Below are 19,512 nucleotides of genomic sequence, written 5' to 3' on the forward strand. Positions count from 1 at the left end.
AAGGATTAGCAAAAATCTCTCCAAATGGCAGGTCAGAAACTTTGAAAACAGTAAGGAATTCCTATGATAAAATTACTTCAGTGGTACCTCTCTCAAATGACTCCGGGTATTAGATTTCTCTACTCCAACTCAGCAAAAACCTCCCAACACCAAGTCCTCCTTTCATTATTATAACTGATTTATTTATTTCAAGTTTATACATTCTGCCTTCCACTCACCAAACTTCTGTTCTTACGTTTCTAAAAAAATAGTCATTTTTCAAAAGCAGAAAAGGAAAGATATATATTTAATATATAAAAGAAAAGGCTAAATCTGACATAATTATATTCTTAAAAACATTCCATTTATTTACAGATGTATAAAAAGGCGAATTATTGGTCTACTGAGATCATGCTTCTTATAGTGTTAGGGTGAGAGCTCACTATCCTCCCAGTTCCTCAACTCCTCTCACTCAACTACATCTTTCACAATCACACATGTCATTTTCATAGATCAGTTTCTCTTGGGGTAAGGTTAAAGGGTAGGAGTTTTTGGAGATTTGAGATTTCTGTCAAGACTGCCGGACTGTTCTGAAGATAGAGCCCTCCTTCAAATTAGCCTTCACAACTTACTCGTTCTAAGAGGTCTTGAAAACACCATTATCCTGGGAGTTTGTAATGACATCTGCAGCCTTCTTGCAGACCTGGAATCATCTCTCATTTCCATCTTTGTACATCTCTCATGAACAGAGTCAAATATCTTTGCATGAAGAACTGATTATTACCTCTTTACTTTCTTCTAAAAAGGGAAAAGTGTTCAGAAGCAGAATGGTCCTTCTTTTCCTGAGGATTATTCACTCACTTGCCTTCTCCTTGGCTGACCCTCAAAAGCCATTAACAAGAGCCTTGGGAAGTCAGGAGGAAATGTGAGGATGAGACAAGCAAGTTAATAATGGGAAACTGCTATACCTGGATTAAAATACTAGGATCTCCAAGGTCAATTATTAGCAGGGGAGACAGGTGCTGGACTCCTTGGCTAAGGCATTGAATGAACTCTGCTGGGTAAATAGTGGGAGGGATAATGAGAAGCTAAGGGGCACTCATTACCTACTTCAAGCTTCTTCAGTAACTTTTAGAGGAGGGAAGGTTGAATGCTGATGAGCAGGTCTAGAAAGGCAAGTAGCACAATAACAACAAAGAATTTGCTCCCACTGCAATTGCAGAGGAAATTTTTCCACCCTTTTCAATCTAATTACCAGAGTTACTAGAAAGGGAACCAACCATGGAAGTACTAATTCACTGGCTAGAACTATTCCAAAGCTGGCCTCAACAACCTACATCTGAAGATCTGCTGAGTGGGATTTGGCATAAAGAAGGCAAGGGGGATGTAGAAGAAATAGCATCACCTAGGCACAGCCCAGGCACTGGAAGCTCTTGTGTTAGTGTTTCACAACACAAGCAAATCCTGTCAATGAAGACAGAACAGGGGTTACATTCCAAAATATAATTATTTAAGAAAGGCAAAATGCAGCAGCTAAATCCCAATCTATACATTTTCAGAATAGTGATTCTTGCCCCCAGGAGTTTCTAAGAGACCCCTCAAGTGCACCATGATTATTTACAAACTAGATAGGAAACATCATTTCTATACTCAATACAAATCTCATCTTCTAGGTTGAAAACTTCAGCCTTTGAGAAATCTATGAAAACAACTATACAAAAATATAAATATCTTTATCTTTACAGGCTGTCAGTCCTTCATACCCTGACAGCTTACGAGTGAAAAAGCTCTACAGATCATTGAATCCATGGTAGCAGGTAATAAAAAATATATCTTGTGATTCAAATACTGCCTCATTTCCCTGGTAAAGAGTGCCTACTGTGACTTTTCTTTCCTTTACATCCTGTGCAGGTAAAAGTGAATGAAACCTTCAAGCACCAGGAGGCTGGTTTGATTTGGGAAATATCCAGCCCCACAATTTTTTTTGTTTTGGCCACGGTCTCTGGTCTGGGCAGGGAATGCTTTTCATTCTAGCTGTCTCTTGAGTGATGTGATATGTGAAAAGGGGAGGGCTCCCTCCATGCCTACTTCCAAAATATGTATCCCAGGTAGAAACCCCTGGTACCGTGAAATGTCTTTTCAACACTCAGACAGTAAGGGAGAGCTAGTATTTTAACATCTGAAAATAATCACCTCAGTAATAAAAGTTAAAAGCATTCCTACTTTACCAGAAGGCTTGGATTTGTAATTCTGATTGAAAGATAAGGAAATGGAAGCTACTTGGGATATGACAGAAGAGAATATTTTGCTGAATGACACAAAGCATTTCACTTTGGTATTCCATGGTACCCATCCTCTCTCACCCTACTCGAACCACCAACTAAAAACTCTCTTCTGGATCCCTTTGCCCGAGTGCATCACATTCCTTGGATTTCAGACTTAAGCCACATAAACAATAGCTATCCACTACAACTCAGCCCATAACAACTGCAAAGTCTCAAGCAGCTTTTTCTCTGGGAGGGAAGAACTAGGAACCACTATGGACCTAGAGTCTTGTTATGAATTCCTTGGGTAAGAGGGGCACCTCGTGTTCAGTAATGGATCACATCTTCTTAGAGAGGATGAGGAGACCCAGCACCACAAGTGAGGTAACACATTTTAACATGATCAGAATTTCATAGTAGTAATTTCTTATACCGAGGTCAGCACCCTACCCCCCTTTCTCTACCATCATCCACTGCATCAAAGTCAAGGATCACAGTTCCATGACACAAATAAACAGATGCCTACAGAGAAAGGAGGTTTCCCTCATAGCCTGGCTTCTGCCTGAGGACAGGAAAGTTCATTTCCCTGCAGAACTTGGTGAGGCCCCAGAGTTGCCCAATTTGGCCACAACAGGTGCCAATGTAGGCATCACCTTGCTCTCCCGGCATTCCTGGTCATTCCCTGTTAAGTTCATTTTGTGTCCAACTTTGGCAGCTATAGGTGCCAAACAAGGCATCACCTTGAGACCCTGACCATCTGTATCACTAGAAGGATTAGCTACTTTTAAACCTAGAGGTGCTAACTTTGGCATAGGCCTCCACAAAGTATCTGTGCTGTTGTTCTCTAGGCCAGCCTTCATGTGTAGGATGGGAGGTGAGGACACATTTTCAAGCTCTGCAGGGACACCAGAAGTACTCTTCCCTCCATCACTGGCTTTCCTGTGAGAAAGGAGGGAATCCTTTATCTCAGAGTCGATAACAATCTTAAGGACATCTGGCTCAGACGCTGGTTCTGCAAGTTGTTTTTCATTCTCAGAAAAGTCATCATCTTCCAAGTGCAAGAGGAGAGGACTGACAGAGTCACTCTCCCCTTGTACATCAGGCAACTCTTTCAAACCAGTTCCCAAGTGGCCAACCTGGAAAGTCGCTCGGTTCCCAGGAGGAAGTTTACTGATAAAAGCCCGTCGAGCATCCCCTGGGAACTCCGTATCCATAGAGCTGGGCAGTTCAGCCAGGCTAACAGAGTCATCGTTTAGTTGCTGATTAAGAAAGGCAATCTCATTGAGCAGAGAAGTCAGTGTCTCATCAGTATCATCCTCATCTTCCATATTAGTTAGCAGTTCGCCGGGATCCAGCGCTGCTTCCTCTATAGCTGATGCTACCTTTCTCAGTTCCATCTCTATACTGGAGTCTTTGAGATCTTTCATCTTCAATTTATGAAATGTGGACTCCTTTGGCTTCAGTTTCTCCCGTCTAGATTCACACTCTTTCCATTTATATTGAATACCTCTCATTTCACCAGCAATCTTTTTGGGTAAGAACTCTTGTGCTTCTTGCATACTGGAAACATCAACTATTTGTGGAAAACCAGAATCTTTATTTGCCAGAAAAACTGGTGTTGGACCCAGTGCCACTCTGCCATCTCTATGGCTGCCTCTGGAAGAAATTCTACCCGAATCTTCAAAGGAGTTATCTTCATTCCTGACAGTACTTTTCAGGTGGTCAGGTGGCTTGCCATCAGAAACTTCATGAGGATATTTGCTGCCACCCATATCTACCAAACCTCCCTCTGTGGCCAATGATGTCACATTAACAATTCTTGGCATCATAAATAAGTCGTCATTTTCTGGGGGGGGAAAAAAATTCATTTAGTTCTACAGCAGTAAGCATTCCTCTCTCATTCATACCCAATGACCTGAGATCTCTCAGAAAGTTGGTAGTCAAAATTCACCAGTTTACTTTTATCAAAAAGATGAAAGGAACTATTAGTTCTTCAAATTATGGAGACCTAGCTTAACAAGAAAATAGGTAGGGGCGCATGGTGGCTCAGTTGGTTAAGCGTCTGACGTCGGCTCAGGTCATGATCTCGTGGTTCATGAGTTCAAGCCCCGCGTCGGGCTCTGTGCTGACAGCTCAGAGCCTGGAGCGTCCTTCGGATTCTGTGTCTCCCTCTTTCTCTCCCTGCCCCTCCCCCACTCATGCTCTCTCTCACTCACAAAAATAAACATTAGGAAAAAAAGGAAAAAAAAAAAAACAACCTAAGAAAATAGGTAAAAAGGACTAACCAAAGGACTGCTTAATATTCTTTGATATTAAAAGTTTTATTTAATATTTTATAGGAAAGCTCCCCGGTTAATTCTTTATACTGAGGCAGACATGCATCTTGATTCTGTTCACCCAATTAACTGCTACTCTGAGGGAAAAACAAAGCCCTAGAGGCAGCACTGTAAAAGAAAAGATGACCACTCCAGAATGAGTTTAACAATATTAGTACTGATAAAGATACCCTTCTGCCTTAACAGAAATTTAGGTGCCTGAAACCTAAATCATCAAAGTGAGACTTCCTTTCCAACTCTACTCCTTATCCCCAAAAGGGAGTCATGCTCAAACTGAATCCGGCTGGTAACCTAGGAGTGCACCATCTCAGAATACCACATAAGATTGATAAGTATTTGTCAAAGCCAAAAACTAAACAATGACTCCTCATCTTCCTTTTACTTTCAAATATTTTCAGTGTTTTTCCTATTCAGAATTAACTAAAAATCACAAAGGAGTTCCCAATCCCATGTTTAAAAAAAAAAAAAAAAATCAATAGAGCCAAACATGTTCTAAAAAGAGGGTCAGGGGCGCCTGGGTGGCTCAGTCAATTAAGCGTCCGACTTCAGATCAGGTCATGATCTAGCAGTTTGTGGGTTCAAGCCCCACGTCGGGCTCTAGGCTGACAGCTCGGAGCCTGGAGCCTGCTTCGGATTCTGTGTCTCCTTCTCTCTCTGCCCTTCCCCTGCTCATGCTCTGTCTCTGTCCCTCAATAATAAATAAACGCTAAAAAAAAAAAAATTTAAAAAGAGGGTCATCTCTTTCCAAGGCAAATGCAAACATAAGAGATCTTATCGTTACAGAACACATTCAAAGGCTTTCTCTCTCACAGTGAGATATCAGGGATAACTTTTTTACTACCCATAGAGGACAATACTTACAACATACCTGATTGAGCCACAGCACTGGTGGCAGCTTGAGGCTTCAGATCGGTTTCTAAGAGAGCAGGAGAAACAGTTACCACTGGTCCTGAGAATAAAGGACCTTTTAAGGTGAGCAATTGCCCTTGCGGAGTCATCACGATGTTGGCAGAGGTGTGTGGAGTGTTAGAGGGTGAGGTATTTTCTGTAAGGAAAATGAGAAATTTGTTCAGGATAAAAGGTCTGCAATTAATGCTAATATAGCCTAGAAGCCAAGGCAATATCCCTAAAACCACACATTGACTTAAAAGGCAAAGGGTAAAATTTCAAATTTAGTTAGGGTGCCTCAACTGGGAATTTATTTTTTGACCACTTTTCACTGTGTAATGGGTTATCTGTCCACGGATTCTCCTAAGGGACAGAACTTATGTTGAGGAAAAGAGCTAAGGAACCACTTTTTCAACAGAATGGTCCCAATAGTCTTGACAGTGAATCAGGATAAAGGCATGCAAAATCCTATCCCCAGGCTTGCTTTCCTTATACACCTCTAACAAAGTACTTTAAGTTTCTAGCTCTCAAACCTCTAGCTTTTCTATCTATGAAATGAGGTGGACTAGACAAAATGATCATTAAAATCTTTTCGTAGCAATCACATCATTTGAATCTGCAATGTTAAAACTAACTCATATTTTAGTATCCATCGCTACTTTTCTCTTAGATATCCTGGTTGATAAAATGGGCCACCCAAAGAGTAAAAAAGGATACACTATTCTCTAAGAATATAAACAAGTAATATAAAATCAATATAGCCTCATTTCCAAAATCAAGATAGGAGAGAACAAGAACTTAAAACCAATTTACTTTTGCTCCTTAACAGCAACTGATTGATGGGCAATCTGATGAAAATGGAGCCTGACTCAACAAAATTGATTTTTTTTTTAATTCCAATTTATTAGTTTCAGCACGACAAATAAAGACCCAAACTTCCTCAACTTGTGAACAGAATTACGGGGAAATCAAGAGTTTACGTATTAAAGTCTGAAAAGATGACAACTTAAAAAAATAATCACTGAAACATTAGAATAACCTGACTGCTATCAAAAGTAGGTTTTACAGGTTACCATAACTGGTAACTTCTTAGGATTTACTTGAATGTATAAAGTTAGAAACTAAAATCTAATGTGGTTAATGTTTTTTATACAACCCATCTTTAATTCATTTAATTAAATCTAAAATTATGGCCAAAAAAAGACTCAGTCCACTGAATTAAACTGATGTTCACCTACATTAAGAAAAGCAAAACATGTCCCTCCTACCTGTGGCCTGGTCTCTTTTTCTGGAAAGAATCAAAGGTTTCCCCTTCCTGTTATTTATAAACATCTGTCCAACATCTACAGATGATGCAGAAGATCCTTCCTGCTGTTTGCTAGTTCTGGCAGACACATCAAACTCATCTGATCCCATCTTCTTTTTTCTTTTTTGTGCCTCTAGTGCTTGTTGTTTTGCATAAATATACTCTAACTTCTTCAGGACCACTTCTTCTGTCTTACCTATAGGTTGATAAGGAATAAACCATCACACGGCTCATTATATGACCCCACATAATAGGAAATAGGGTCAACTGAAATCCAGTTGATTTAACTATATTCCCCAAAATTATGGAAAGCAAGAATGATTATATTCCAGAAGAAACACCTCACCCAATCAAAAGGTAACTCTACTGTTAACTCTGGGAACCAAGCCATAAACTAAGTAATATCTGAAAAGTCTACTAAGAATTACTCCTCACTAAAGACGTTATATTATATTCTTTACCAGAGATCATTCACATATCTCACCTGAAAGAGATGATACTTTCCGTATCAAAATATTCCGTTTTCGAGTCAGGAGATTTTTCTGTCCTATCAATTTGTCTGCCTGATCTGTTAGTCCCTGAATTTCGCTGAATGCCTACAAACAAGAAATTAATGTCATGTAAATTGATTCGCTCTTTCCTAAGAACAGGTAAGGCCTACTCAATTTCTTTAATGAAAAAAGTTTGACGAGTATTTTAGAAAACTTTATAATGTCATTTGAAACAATTCTTGATGCTTCGGAAACTTATCAAACTGCAGGAGGTTTTCTGGCTTATTCTTCTAAGAAACATGATTATTTCCAAAGAGCATCACTGAGTGGTTCACAGGTATTTCTACTACTACAAGGAGATATAAAACATTTTACTCTGCTTTGATTTTAATCAACTTTACTTTCCTTTTAAGATTTTATTTTTGAGAGACGAGAGAGAGAGAGAGGGAGGGAGGGAGGGAGGGAGGGAGGGAGGGAGAGATATCAAGCAGGGGAGGAGCAGAGAGAGGGAGACACAGAATCTAAAGCAGATTCCAGGAGCCCAACACAGGGCTCGAACCCACAAACCAGGAGATCATGACCTGAGCCAAAGTGGGATGCTCAACCAAATGAGGCACCCAGGCGCCTGTAATAATCAACTTTAAAATCACCTCCTACAGGGCATGTGCATGGTGGCTCAGTCAGGTAAGCATCTGACTCTTGATTTCAGCTTAGGTCATGATCTTGAGGTTCGTGAGTTCAAGCCCCACATTGGAGCACAGTGCAGAGCCTGCTTGGGATTTTCTTTTTTCTTTTCTTTTCTTTTCTTTCTTTCTCTCTCTCTTTTTCTCTCTCTCTCCCTCCCTCCCTCTGTCCCCCCTACCCCGCTCCTGTTCCCTCTCTCTCAAAACAAACTTTAAAAAAAAAACCTTAATGGGTGCCTGGGTGGCTCAGTCGATTAAGCGTCTAACTTTGGCTCAGGTCATGATCTCATGTTCAAGCCTCGCATCGGGCTCTGTGCTGACATTTCAGAGCCTGTAGCTTGCTTCTGATTCTGTCTTTCCCTCTCTCTCTGCCCCTCCCCTGCTTGCAGTCTGCCTCTCTCTCTCTCTCGCTCTCTCAAAAATAAACAAACGTCAAAAATCTTAAAAAATAAAAATAAAATCACCTCCTAGTCTAAGTAAAGTCTGGCTGAAATAACTGTGTTCTACAGGAATATGAATGTTTGCCTTATACTCCTCCAACTTTTACTCAAAAGCAATTTAATTACCTTAGATATTTCAGATTTCCTTTTAAAATGGCTGGCAATTGTTAAAAACTATGTTAAAATATCACTTACATTGTGCTCTTCACTGTAGTAAACTGTTCTAGTGCTATGGAGAACACCAAAAGAGATTCAACTCTAGAGTCAACTAGAGTTTCTGACTTAATCTGAAGTAAAGATAGTTCTGCCGATTAAGAACTTGACTTCCAATAAAAAACTACTTTGACTCAGCAGCTTAAGGGTTCTTCCCCTTACAGGATTTGCTGGGAGTTCACTAGTCCACATTCAAATGTTAAATACAAGCTCTACTTCAATCTCCCTCTTAGGGTGATGATTCTCTTTCTCATAGTAGCTCTAGAAGATTCTCTTAGTCAAATTCTCATTTGTCAGTCATTTATGGAGAACACTTACCCTAGTGAGAATGAGACTTTTGGAAACCTTAGAAGAATGAAGCAATCCCAATGTAATCTTCAATTTCTCAAAGAGATCCCTCATTTCACCACGCCGGCGACGCTCATTGGCAGTGTGTGTCCGGCGATAATAAGCAAAAGCTTCTGCTTCTTTCTGTAGTTTTTCACTCCAGTAATCCGGCTTCAGTTTTAGAGGAATTGGTGGAGCCTATGCAAACAAAAGATAGCCACCTGATTATCTTTCATTTGTACCTGCCCTCTTCTTCCATCCTAAATGGCTCTGTTCCATACCAGATACCCACCATCTTCTGTCTGGACTATTGTTAACAACCTTTCAATACTGGTCATCTTACTATAAGTCTATCCTGCTACAAATCTAACTTCAACAGTGTAAATCACTTTTCAGCTCAAATTTCAATTGTTCTCAAATGAGGAAGAAAGTGAGGCGAGGGAATCTAAAAAAAAGCTTATGCAAGTAATTTATTATTAAAACTTTTTTTCATGACACAAATTACATAAAAATTTCAACAGAATCTTAACTGATGGAAAACAGGTTTAAAATATTTTTCTTAAAAGCTTTAAGATCGTTTACAATTCGGTGACGGATCAACTATATCATTCTTCCTAAATCACCTTTCTCTCCAACCATTCCAAAGTGCGAGAAGTTTCCAAAACACACTATGCAATCTCACACCACTTTGCCATTACAGACAGATGGTAGCTTGCACCCATTCCTCCCACCCTATCCTCCAAAACTTAACATTTAAAAGTCAAACTTTGCATTTTTCAGCAAAGTCTTTCTTCACCCTCAGTATGCCTTAGACTTCTTTCTCTTATTTATTCTACTTCACTTTTACAAGTTACTTATCACTGAAAAGAACAGACGCATATAGGGTTTTAAATATAAATATCTGAAGAGCTTATAATGAAAACCAACTGTGCCCTATACATGTATCTGGATCCTTAAAAACAACAACTTTCTGTTTCTTTTAGGCTTTTTCTAGTTCCTAAATCTATACTCTATGTAAGAAACAAGATAAGGTTATTCTTTTTTTTTTAATGTTTATTTATTTTTGAGAGAGAGAGAGAAAGAGACAGAGCATTAGTGGGGAGGAGCAGAGAGAGAGACACAGACACAGAATCCGAAGCAGGCTCCAGGCCCCAAGCTGTCAGCACAGAGCCTGATGGGAGGCTCAAACTCATGAGCCATGAGATCATGACCTGAGCCAAAGTTGGACGCTTAACCAACTGAGCCACCCAGGTGCCCCAAGCTTATACTTTCTAATTTTCAATGCTATCTATCTACTCTCTGCTATGCACAAGATTTAGCTCACACCACTGTCCCACCTCTTACAATCCCATCTTCCTAATATAGATGTATCATTAATTCTAATTCTTCTCTTGATCCCTTTGTAACTTGAGTATAATTCTATCTCAACTTCTCATCAACAGTGTCTCTTTGTAAAACGAGGATATCAAGCACTCATATCCTTCCACGTCTTCTTCCCTCTATTTCTCTTCTCTCTTTCACCTTCCAATTTGTCATTTCTACTTACACATTTTTTCAAAACTGCAAGTCTTCCATACTTTATTCACAGATTATAGAAGTTTGAAAAAAATTATTAACAGTGGCTACCATATTAAGACAATGTGACTACTACTCAAAGCGAGTAATAATGACATTTCCTGTCTTCTACAGTTTCTTGGTTTTGTTTTTCCCCTTCTGATGTCTCTAATTACCCTTTTTTTTTGACACTGTTGGCCTTTATCACAATCCAGATAGTACCCCAAAACTCTTATATAAAATCATGGTCTCTCTAAAGTCAAACTCCTTGTGCATTATATAGTATGGGAAAATAAAAAGATACAAGATAGAAAATTAATATCAAGTCTAAATATAGCAAAACACTACAAATGATTTACATGTAATAATAATTAGGGTATAAACAATGGCTTGTGAATACAAGCTATAATGAAAATTCTTACACCTGAAAATATTTTAGGATGAATGAAAAAATACAATATAGTAATACATGCAAAATTATTACAATAATGTAATTTATGTATCCCCCCCCCCCAAACCCAGACTAATCACCCAGTGGTTTCTGAAAAGACTTAAATACCACTTTCCACCTCAACCCCAATCTCCAGAACTGTTTTTACCACTTAAATCAAAAAGGCAGAGTAACAACTGGAAAATGGTTTAAATAATCAAACTCTGTTTCATTCATAATGTTAGTACGGATGAAGAAAAAAAACCCTTGATTAATTATGGTATAATGATGTCTAAGAAAATCAAAGGAGGTTCCGAATTTAATGGCTCCATGAATTGCTACCCATCATTTCAGAGAATAATTTTTTAGGATACTGAAAATCATGAATCTCAACAAGAAAAACCGCCAGGTTTTTTTTCACATCACACAGAGAATTAAGAGTATAGGATTCATTTTCAAGTAAGCACGTCAATTTTCATCAACTCCATAACCATTTTAATTGTTCTAGAATATTCTATCATCTGGGAGTAGTAGAAAATTAAAAGGGGGGGGAAGCATTTTAATACTATAATTTCATTAAGAAAAAGGAGCAGATTCTATTAACTCACTGGTAAAAAATTGCCATGAAAAAAGTCATAGCTAATATAACTAATGTTATTTTAAACCCTAATGACAAATGTTATCAATTTTATTAGATAATTGTCATTAAACATACTGTAAATACCTTTCGACTCCTTTCAGCAGCTTTTTCATCTGCAGAGATATGGGTACGGCACCTAGGTAAAGACAATATTTTCCAATGTCTTACTGAAATAGTAACCCAAGACCTATTTCACAGCTACACTAAACAAAACCATCCCAAATTGTTTAAAGTGTAACCAGCTTCTTTTTGCCAAGGCCCTATATATATGTGGCAATATAATTTAATTCAACAGTATGCTTTTTTCTCTCTGTGCCAAACAGTCCCTACAATTGCTAATTACTTTTTCAAACATAAAATATTTCATACATACAAAACTATATCAACAAAATACAAAATGAACAACCAGGTAACTACCACCCAGCCTGAGGAATAAAACATCTCAAAAATACAGGAGATCTTATGTGCAGCCCACCCAATCACATTCCTTCCTCTCTTCTTTCTCATAGGTGAACACTCCCAAAAAGAGTTTTTACCATGCATAGCTTTGCAGTTTTACTAGTAATGTATACCTAAATAAAAAATATTATGTAGCACTTTAAACATTATACACTACAGTGTATCTTTCTTTTTTATTTGGGGTGGGGGGGGGGGGATGCAGGGGAGAGGGGCAGAGAGAAAGGGAAAGAGAGAATCCTAAGCAGGCTCTGCCCTGTCAACACAGAGCCTGATGTAGGGCTCAAACTCACAAACCAAGAGATTATGACCTGAGCCAAAATCAAGAGTCAGATGCTTAACCAACTGAGCCACTAAGGCACCCCCCCCCAATATAGTGAATCTTTCTTCATTTGATTTCACTCAACATTACATCTAAGATATTGATACACACAGTTCTAGTTCAATCATTTTAACTGCTATACAGTATTCCAAAGTGTGAATTTTCAAAGTGTGAAATTTCTTTTTCAGAATTCTAATAGTTATTTAGGTTATTTCCAAATTTACTCAATGGCAAACAATACTGCAATGTACAGTCCCTTGCATGTCCCTTTGTACATACGTGTGAACTTTTCCAGGGTATACATACCAAGGAGTGGAATTGCTGAGTGGAACAAGTGTGTGGAAGTCAACTTTAGTCATGTCACACTACTCTCCAAAGTGCACCAATTTACATTTCCACCTGCAGTATGTTCCCATCGCTCGACAACTAGACACAACAGTACTATCAGAAATCGCAATTACTTGCTAATCTTATGGATCTGAATTAATGAAGCCACTGTGATTTTACAGGTATATCTCTAATTACTTGTGAGTTTGAACAAATTTGTATGTGTTTATTGGCTATCCGGGTTTCCTCTTCTGTGAACTGCCTGTAATATCCATTATGTACTTATCTACTCCATCAACTTTTTCTTAAGGACTTAAATAATTATTGCATGTCCTTGATAACTAATCCTTTGTCAAACATGTACTGCAAATATTTTCCTTAGTCTGAATTTGTCTTTTCACTGTTTTCATGGTGTGCCGACAGAGAGAAAATTAGATGTTTACCAATCCGCTCTTTTACAGTGTGTGCTCTTTGTGTACTATTCTTTCTCTCCATTTATTGAATTCATCTTCAATATCTTGCAATAACATTTTATAGAAGTTTTACAAAGGTTTTGTTAATACTCCCTAACAGGTTTTCTGTTACTATTATAAATGGCATCTTTTGGATAACATTTGTTTGTTGCTCATGTTCAGAAAATCAATTTTAGTATAATGAACTTCTCTCCAGTAATACTGCTAACTTTAAATCTAATTAAATTTTTACAAGACTTAAACTATTTCGATCTTAACCAGTAGGCAAATGAAGTAGCCTCCAAATAGCTCTGGAATGAAGAAAATTACTAGGCCTATTTCTCTATCCTTACACCTTCTCAGCATCACCAGAGACAAAGAATTACTCTTTCTCAACTCAGGGCTAGTTTACATCATGAATGAAATAACAGGAAAAAAGCACAATGTCTGGCACACAATAAGAACTCCTATCTTCTTTTCCATCGTTCTCTCACACCCCACAATCCCCAATACAAGGCTTACTAATGGAATAAACTTTCCTGAGCAAGTCATCATACTGTATTTTGGTCTCATCATGTGAACAGGTAAAAATTTTCCTAACTGTATCTTACCTGTTCAACTAGTAAAGTAACCAAATTTAGAATTTAATTCCTATTCTTAAAAGATAAAGGAACTAACCTCTGTTGAGTAGTCCGCTAGTGTCAGTTACTCCAGCTGCATATATTATTCTTATAGAACCCTTCAAATTGGGAGCATTTTCCTCATTTAATCAGTAAAAACTCTGATTCAGATTAACGACTTGCCCAAGCTTAAATAGCTACATACAAAACTAGTATTTTAATACCAACGTGTCAGGCTCCAAAAACACAGGTTATTCATATTCACACATGGTCTTGTAGCAATAACCAAGGCAAGTGAATTACCTCTGAATTCCAGCTCCCTCCTCATCTACTAGTCAGAAAAAAGCTAGAGGAACAAAGGAACCAGGTCAGTTACCCAGAGTTCCTAAACGGAACATTTAGTTTTGTTTATGGTCACAAAAACAGTAACAAAAAACAAAAATCCAAAGAGAAATTAAGACTTACGGCTGTTTAAAAGTCTGCGTTTGGGCAGCTGTGGTCTTCATGTGAGCAACATTAATATCCTCAGAGAGCTCTTCCACAGTCTCTATGTCCACCTGCTCCTCATCATCCTCAATGTACTCTACACAGTTATTCTGAAATAAAGCATTCCAAAAGTCAATAAAATATTGGGAAGTAAGCACACCTAAACTTTTCAACTGAATGCTCCCCTTATAAAATCAACCAGGGCCCAACATTGACTTTATACCATGAATACAGGTGATCCTAAACTTGTTAATCGTAAGAAGGAATTAAGTTATGAAGACAACATATGTTAAAACTAACAACCAAGCACTGCATTAAAAATCATAGATACATACTAGACAGACATTATTAGACTATATTGATGCTTCAGTGTTATTTCTAGCGGAAAAATTCAGAAATTTTACAGAAATATTAAAGCTTCATAAATCTTAAGATTAATGAGTAATAAAGTAAAATCTGGTGAATGGAAAAGGAGAAACGAGAAAAATTCAGGTTCTATTTTAAGAGTGCTTCAGGACTGGGGTGCCTGGATGGCTCAGTCATTTAAGCACCCAACTTCAGCTCAGATCACGATCTCACGGTTCATGAGTTCAAGTCCACATCAGACTCTGTGCTGACAGCTCAGAGCCTGGAGCCTGCTTCAGATTCTGTCTCTCCCTCTTCTCTATGCCCCTCCTCTGCTCACGCTCGGTCTCACTCTCTCAAAAATAAACATAAAAAAGAAGAGTGCCTCATGGCTAACCCCGTATCACCCACAAAGACAGACTCAATGCAGATATGAATAGAGAATGTAGCCCAGTCTTCTAAGCCTCTCAATCCCACACAAGGATAGCTTTTAAAGAATTTCAGGTACTGAAAAACCCCAAGCTTGTCATACTTGATAATACAAAAAAAGAGTCAATCAGTAAGCATTTATTGAGCACCTATCATGGAAGCTTATTGTGTATTTTATGTAAACAGTAGAACATACGGATTTTGGGATCTACAGATATTTTTAAGTCCACCTTTAAAAGTAGTGTTTACTATGCCAGAAACTAAAGCAAGAATATGTTATCTATAATTGTAGTATACCTGAGAGACACAACTCAAAACGAAGCATCCCAATAACCTCATTAATTCTGTTTACACTTGATGGAAAAATTACTTACCCCCATGAATTATAGGTTCCATAAGCTGATAGACACTAAATGCAAGTCATCATTTATGTTTCCCAATTTAAGCACAATTTCAACAATGTATATTGAATTTAAACAATGCAAATAATATATATTAACTTTAGGAAGCTAAATCAACAGTGTCCTGACAGAATCTAAAGAGTTTGAATAATAATGTAGGTAAATGCCTTATATTTAAACTGAAGAATGTCTGCCTACTGCATGACTTTAACTGCAGGCTTTGTAAATAATATCCAATAAACTTCACAATGGAAGACTGAAATTAAATAGACTACTCACTACTTTCCTTACACTATTCCAATATAATAATCACATGCACAAAGATATCATAACGTGCCACACAAGTGCAAAAATACAATGTAGAATTTCGATTTTAGAGATCATTTAATATAATGCCCTTACTTTGAAAAAGGTCACTGTACCTTGTATGTCAGATTCACTATTAGGAAATCCAAGCAATGCCACCCTTGATTAAGATACAATAAAAGTTCTATTATAAGTCAGTTTTACTGATAGCAATAGCTTTCACTGGTTTTAAAGTTGGACTGTCTTTGGTCTGATGCTTACCCAGGCTGACTTACAATGGGAGAGTCTGCAAAAAGCAGAATTATAATTCTTAAACTCAATGAATTCAGATTCTTCAGCTACCTACAGGTACCTGTCCTCAAAAAAGATGAGGCTACAGATAGATAAGGCAAATGTATATACAATCATCTAATTGTAGAGCTAGATCCTCATTTTACAAATGAGACGACTGAGGTACAGAAAAAACCAACATAGGAACATTAGAATAGTTAAACATTTTAGAGTTTTAAAATAGGAGTCTTTTTGTTATATTTTATCTGCATTAAGGCAGTTAGGCATTAACAGAGAAAGACCAGATAATACAGAGGCTGAATCTCATGGAAGTGAGATTCTAAAACAACCAACTGCATGAAAATCACCACAGAGGGCCATATTATCTGCTCCTAAAGAGAGGGACACAGTTTAGATTTGAGGGCACCCTATAGGCAGCTGGCTATAATATCCTTATGTTTTACATCAAACCCCACTGTCAGGCATCAGCAAATCAAAGTTTGCCACCTCTTTTTGTAAATGAAAGTTTCATTGGAATACAGCCACACTGTTTCACTTAGTATTGTGTATGGCTGCTTTCATGCTATAACAGCAACTGAGCAATTCCAACAGCAAGCCATCCAGCCCGCAAAGTCTAAAATGTTAACAATCCAGCCCTTTACAGAAAAAGTTTGTCCAACTCCTGCCCTGTATCATACTGCTTCTCACTTAGGTAGGATTACAACCTTAAATAGGAAGCCTACAAAAATGGCTTCAGAAAAATTTTGTGAAATTATAAAGGTCATATTACAAAGGAAGATGATGCAAATTCAGAATATAAATTCTAGAAACTAATTTTAGGAAATAATTAAAAAACTAACTGAAGGCAGGGTTATATTAAAATATTGCATGGTATTTTTCATTTTTCTCCAAAAAGAAAAACATCTCTCTAAATGCAGGTAGTTAAGTTCTAAGGTCACCCATTCAGTTTTTTATATGTCTACCGGATAGGCTATAGTCACTTCACATGGAAAATGTAAAAAAAAACTGAGAAGAAATGAGAGTAGTAGTTTTAGAATTTCTTTTTTTTAAAACCTAACTTGAAAGGGACTCTCAAGCATCTATCCCCCAAAGGAATAAGCCAGCCTTCCCATACTAGTAGACAAGTCTCAAAGAACAATATAAGCTCAATAAATGTTACCTGACTGACACAGCCTAAAAACTATAAAGTCATTTAATCATAATCTAAACCTAGGCATCCATTTCAATGTATCAGGTCTTAGTGATCTTCTGGGAAAGCTACTGTCTCTAATAAATCATTTAAATTCTTGAGGTTTCAGTCACAACAAAAATGGGCTCACCACCTTTTCTACATCATCAACCTCCTCACTCTGGTAGTCAGAAACAACATCCACAATCTCATCAATAGAATCATCGGTTTTCTCATTCTCCTCTTCCTCGTCCTCCTCTTCCAAATCCAAAACAGTCAAGTCGGCACTGCTTCGTCCACCATTCTTCTCTTGCTTTGGTTCTATCTGTTCTCCTGACAGCAGTAAGTGACCCTGAAAACGTCCTTCCCCTCTGCTCCCTTTTGTAGCTCTCCTTGGAACAATGGAGAAGGCTGTAGGACTAGAAATCCTACTCCAAGAATCACATTCAGTTTTTAAAACTCTGACATTTTCAGTAGTTCCACTTTTTCCAAGTAAATCAGAGATGCTTTGTTCTTGTTGAAACACATCTGAATTTTCCTGACAAGTCTTTATTTCTTTAATTAACTGCTCATCTGCCTCTTTCTTGCATTCTTGCTTAGTTCCAACACATTTCTGAGTCAAAGGGCCCTTCAGGTGTTTTCTCCACCTCTCCCTAATACTGTCCTTCTCCAGAGAGTCTCCACATCCCTTCTCCTTGGCCTCTGGCTGTGGAAAAGACTGCTGCTCCCCAACTTTGCTCCCTGATAATTCGAGCTTACTTTCTTCCTTAGAGATGACTGGAAATTCATTTGAGTTTTCCTCTGGATTTTCTAACCCTTTCTGCTGTTCCACTTTCACATCACCAAGCTTTTTAAGCTGTACATTACTTGCACTTTGGACTGTCACATTGCTGGCTTTTTTGGAAATGGTCTTAACTTCTAGAACAGTCCGTTTTTCTTTGGAACTCTTATGATTTCGAATCCCAAGCTCTTCATCTCCATCTTTATAGTCTTCACCTATGTGTGACCCAGTGATATAGGAGTGCTCAGAAGGTTTAACAGTTACAGGACCTTCTTCTGTAAGGGATTCTTCATCCAAATTATCACCCCCATCTCCTAAAGAATCACTCAGGATTTCTACTGAGGCAGCAGCTCCTGAGTTTTGCTTTATTATATTAGCTTCAGAATCTATAGTTTCTCCTTCTGACTGCAGGGCCTTCTTAGTCTCCTGCTCTCTTTTTAAAAAGCTTGTTTCATCTTTCTGGTCTGCACTCTGGGACTCTTTCTTCATCTGAAGAGAAGCAACATGTTGAAGAATGGAACTGGGAACAGGCTTTTGTCCAGGGAGCTGTAACAAAGCAAAACTACCAGACTGGAGAGGAATAAGACTGGCTGTACCAACAGGCTGCCCTCCTGAGCTATAGGTTATTTTGGTTTCAGAGCCTGTTTTACTTGCAAAGCTCTGTGGTTCAGGAGGGGAAATCCTCAGGGTCAATGTACCAGACTGAGACACAAAACTAGGTCCAGAAGAAAGCAATGATGGTGCCTGAGTGATAACATTCACTGCTGGAGAAGACCCAACAGCCTGAATTACAGGATTCATAACAGAGAAAGCAGAGGACGAAGCAGAAGATGGTGGAGTCTCTGAAGGTTTGGAAGGAGTGGGTAACCGGATTCCCATCACGGAGCCTGGTAAAAGGGGAAGAAAAAAAAAAACTTTTTTTAATTACCACTGCCCACATCAAGACTTACAAGTGCTTTTCTTTCCGGACAGGTTAACTCTGAGACTAAAAAATCTTAGTGTATTAACAAGTCATATGGCTAAATGATTCCACCAAAGAAAAATTCATTAGAAAGATCTCCAAATTTATACCTGGGTTCCGAAACATGACAGGCTGTAAGTTGGGCTGAGTATTAGAGCCTCGAAGTTGATGCAAAGGGAGGAGCTGAACAATCTGCCCATTAGGATGCCTGAATAGATTCATTCCACTTGGGCTCCTCACAGGTTGCAAGACCATCCGATGCCCCTGAAGTTGTGTGTTTGGGGCAGGTCTAAGAGTAGGAGAACCTTGCTGCACTGGAATCAGCAATAATCGAGGTCCAGTACGTTTCATTGTGTTAGGAGAGACCTGGGGAGTAGCCACTGGAATCTGAGGGGCATTTTCTGAAAAACAAGAAATGAAAACATCAGAATTTTCCTTTAATACACGTAGCAAAAAATTATTATGACATGGGATCTGACCACCCTACAAATAAATTCTAATATGAATTATATAGTTGGTGAAATCTTGTACCTCTATCATATATTAAATAATCTCATGGCTGAGAACAATTCATCTTAAAATCTAATTATCAACCAGACATTATAGGGCCTTATAT

General features: G+C 38.2%; 1 protein-coding gene across 19 annotated transcripts in view; it reads right to left on the reverse strand.

The window, feature by feature from the left end:
- Positions 1–321: 321 nt before the first annotated feature.
- MGA (MAX dimerization protein MGA) overlaps positions 322–19,512 on the reverse strand; it is a 166,543-nt gene continuing 147,352 nt past the window's right edge. For 13 of the 19 annotated variants that reach the window (XM_027066982.2, XM_027066981.2, XM_027066984.2 and 10 more), the window contains 9 exons: positions 19,007–19,297; positions 17,309–18,822; positions 14,194–14,324; positions 11,636–11,687; positions 8,919–9,125; positions 7,258–7,369; positions 6,736–6,969; positions 5,448–5,624; positions 322–4,089 (listed from right to left, as the gene is read on the reverse strand). In XM_027066982.2, the coding sequence (XP_026922783.2) occupies positions 2,822–4,089; positions 5,448–5,624; positions 6,736–6,969; positions 7,258–7,369; positions 8,919–9,125; positions 11,636–11,687; positions 14,194–14,324; positions 17,309–18,822; positions 19,007–19,297 (3,986 nt within the window). In that variant the 3' untranslated portion in view covers positions 322–2,821. The other 6 variants (XM_053224132.1, XM_053224133.1, XM_053224137.1 and 3 more) reach the window with 4 other exon arrangements.

Source organism: Acinonyx jubatus, chromosome B3, assembly GCF_027475565.1.
Source record: "Acinonyx jubatus isolate Ajub_Pintada_27869175 chromosome B3, VMU_Ajub_asm_v1.0, whole genome shotgun sequence".
NCBI classification, from domain to species: Eukaryota; Metazoa; Chordata; class Mammalia; order Carnivora; family Felidae; genus Acinonyx; species Acinonyx jubatus.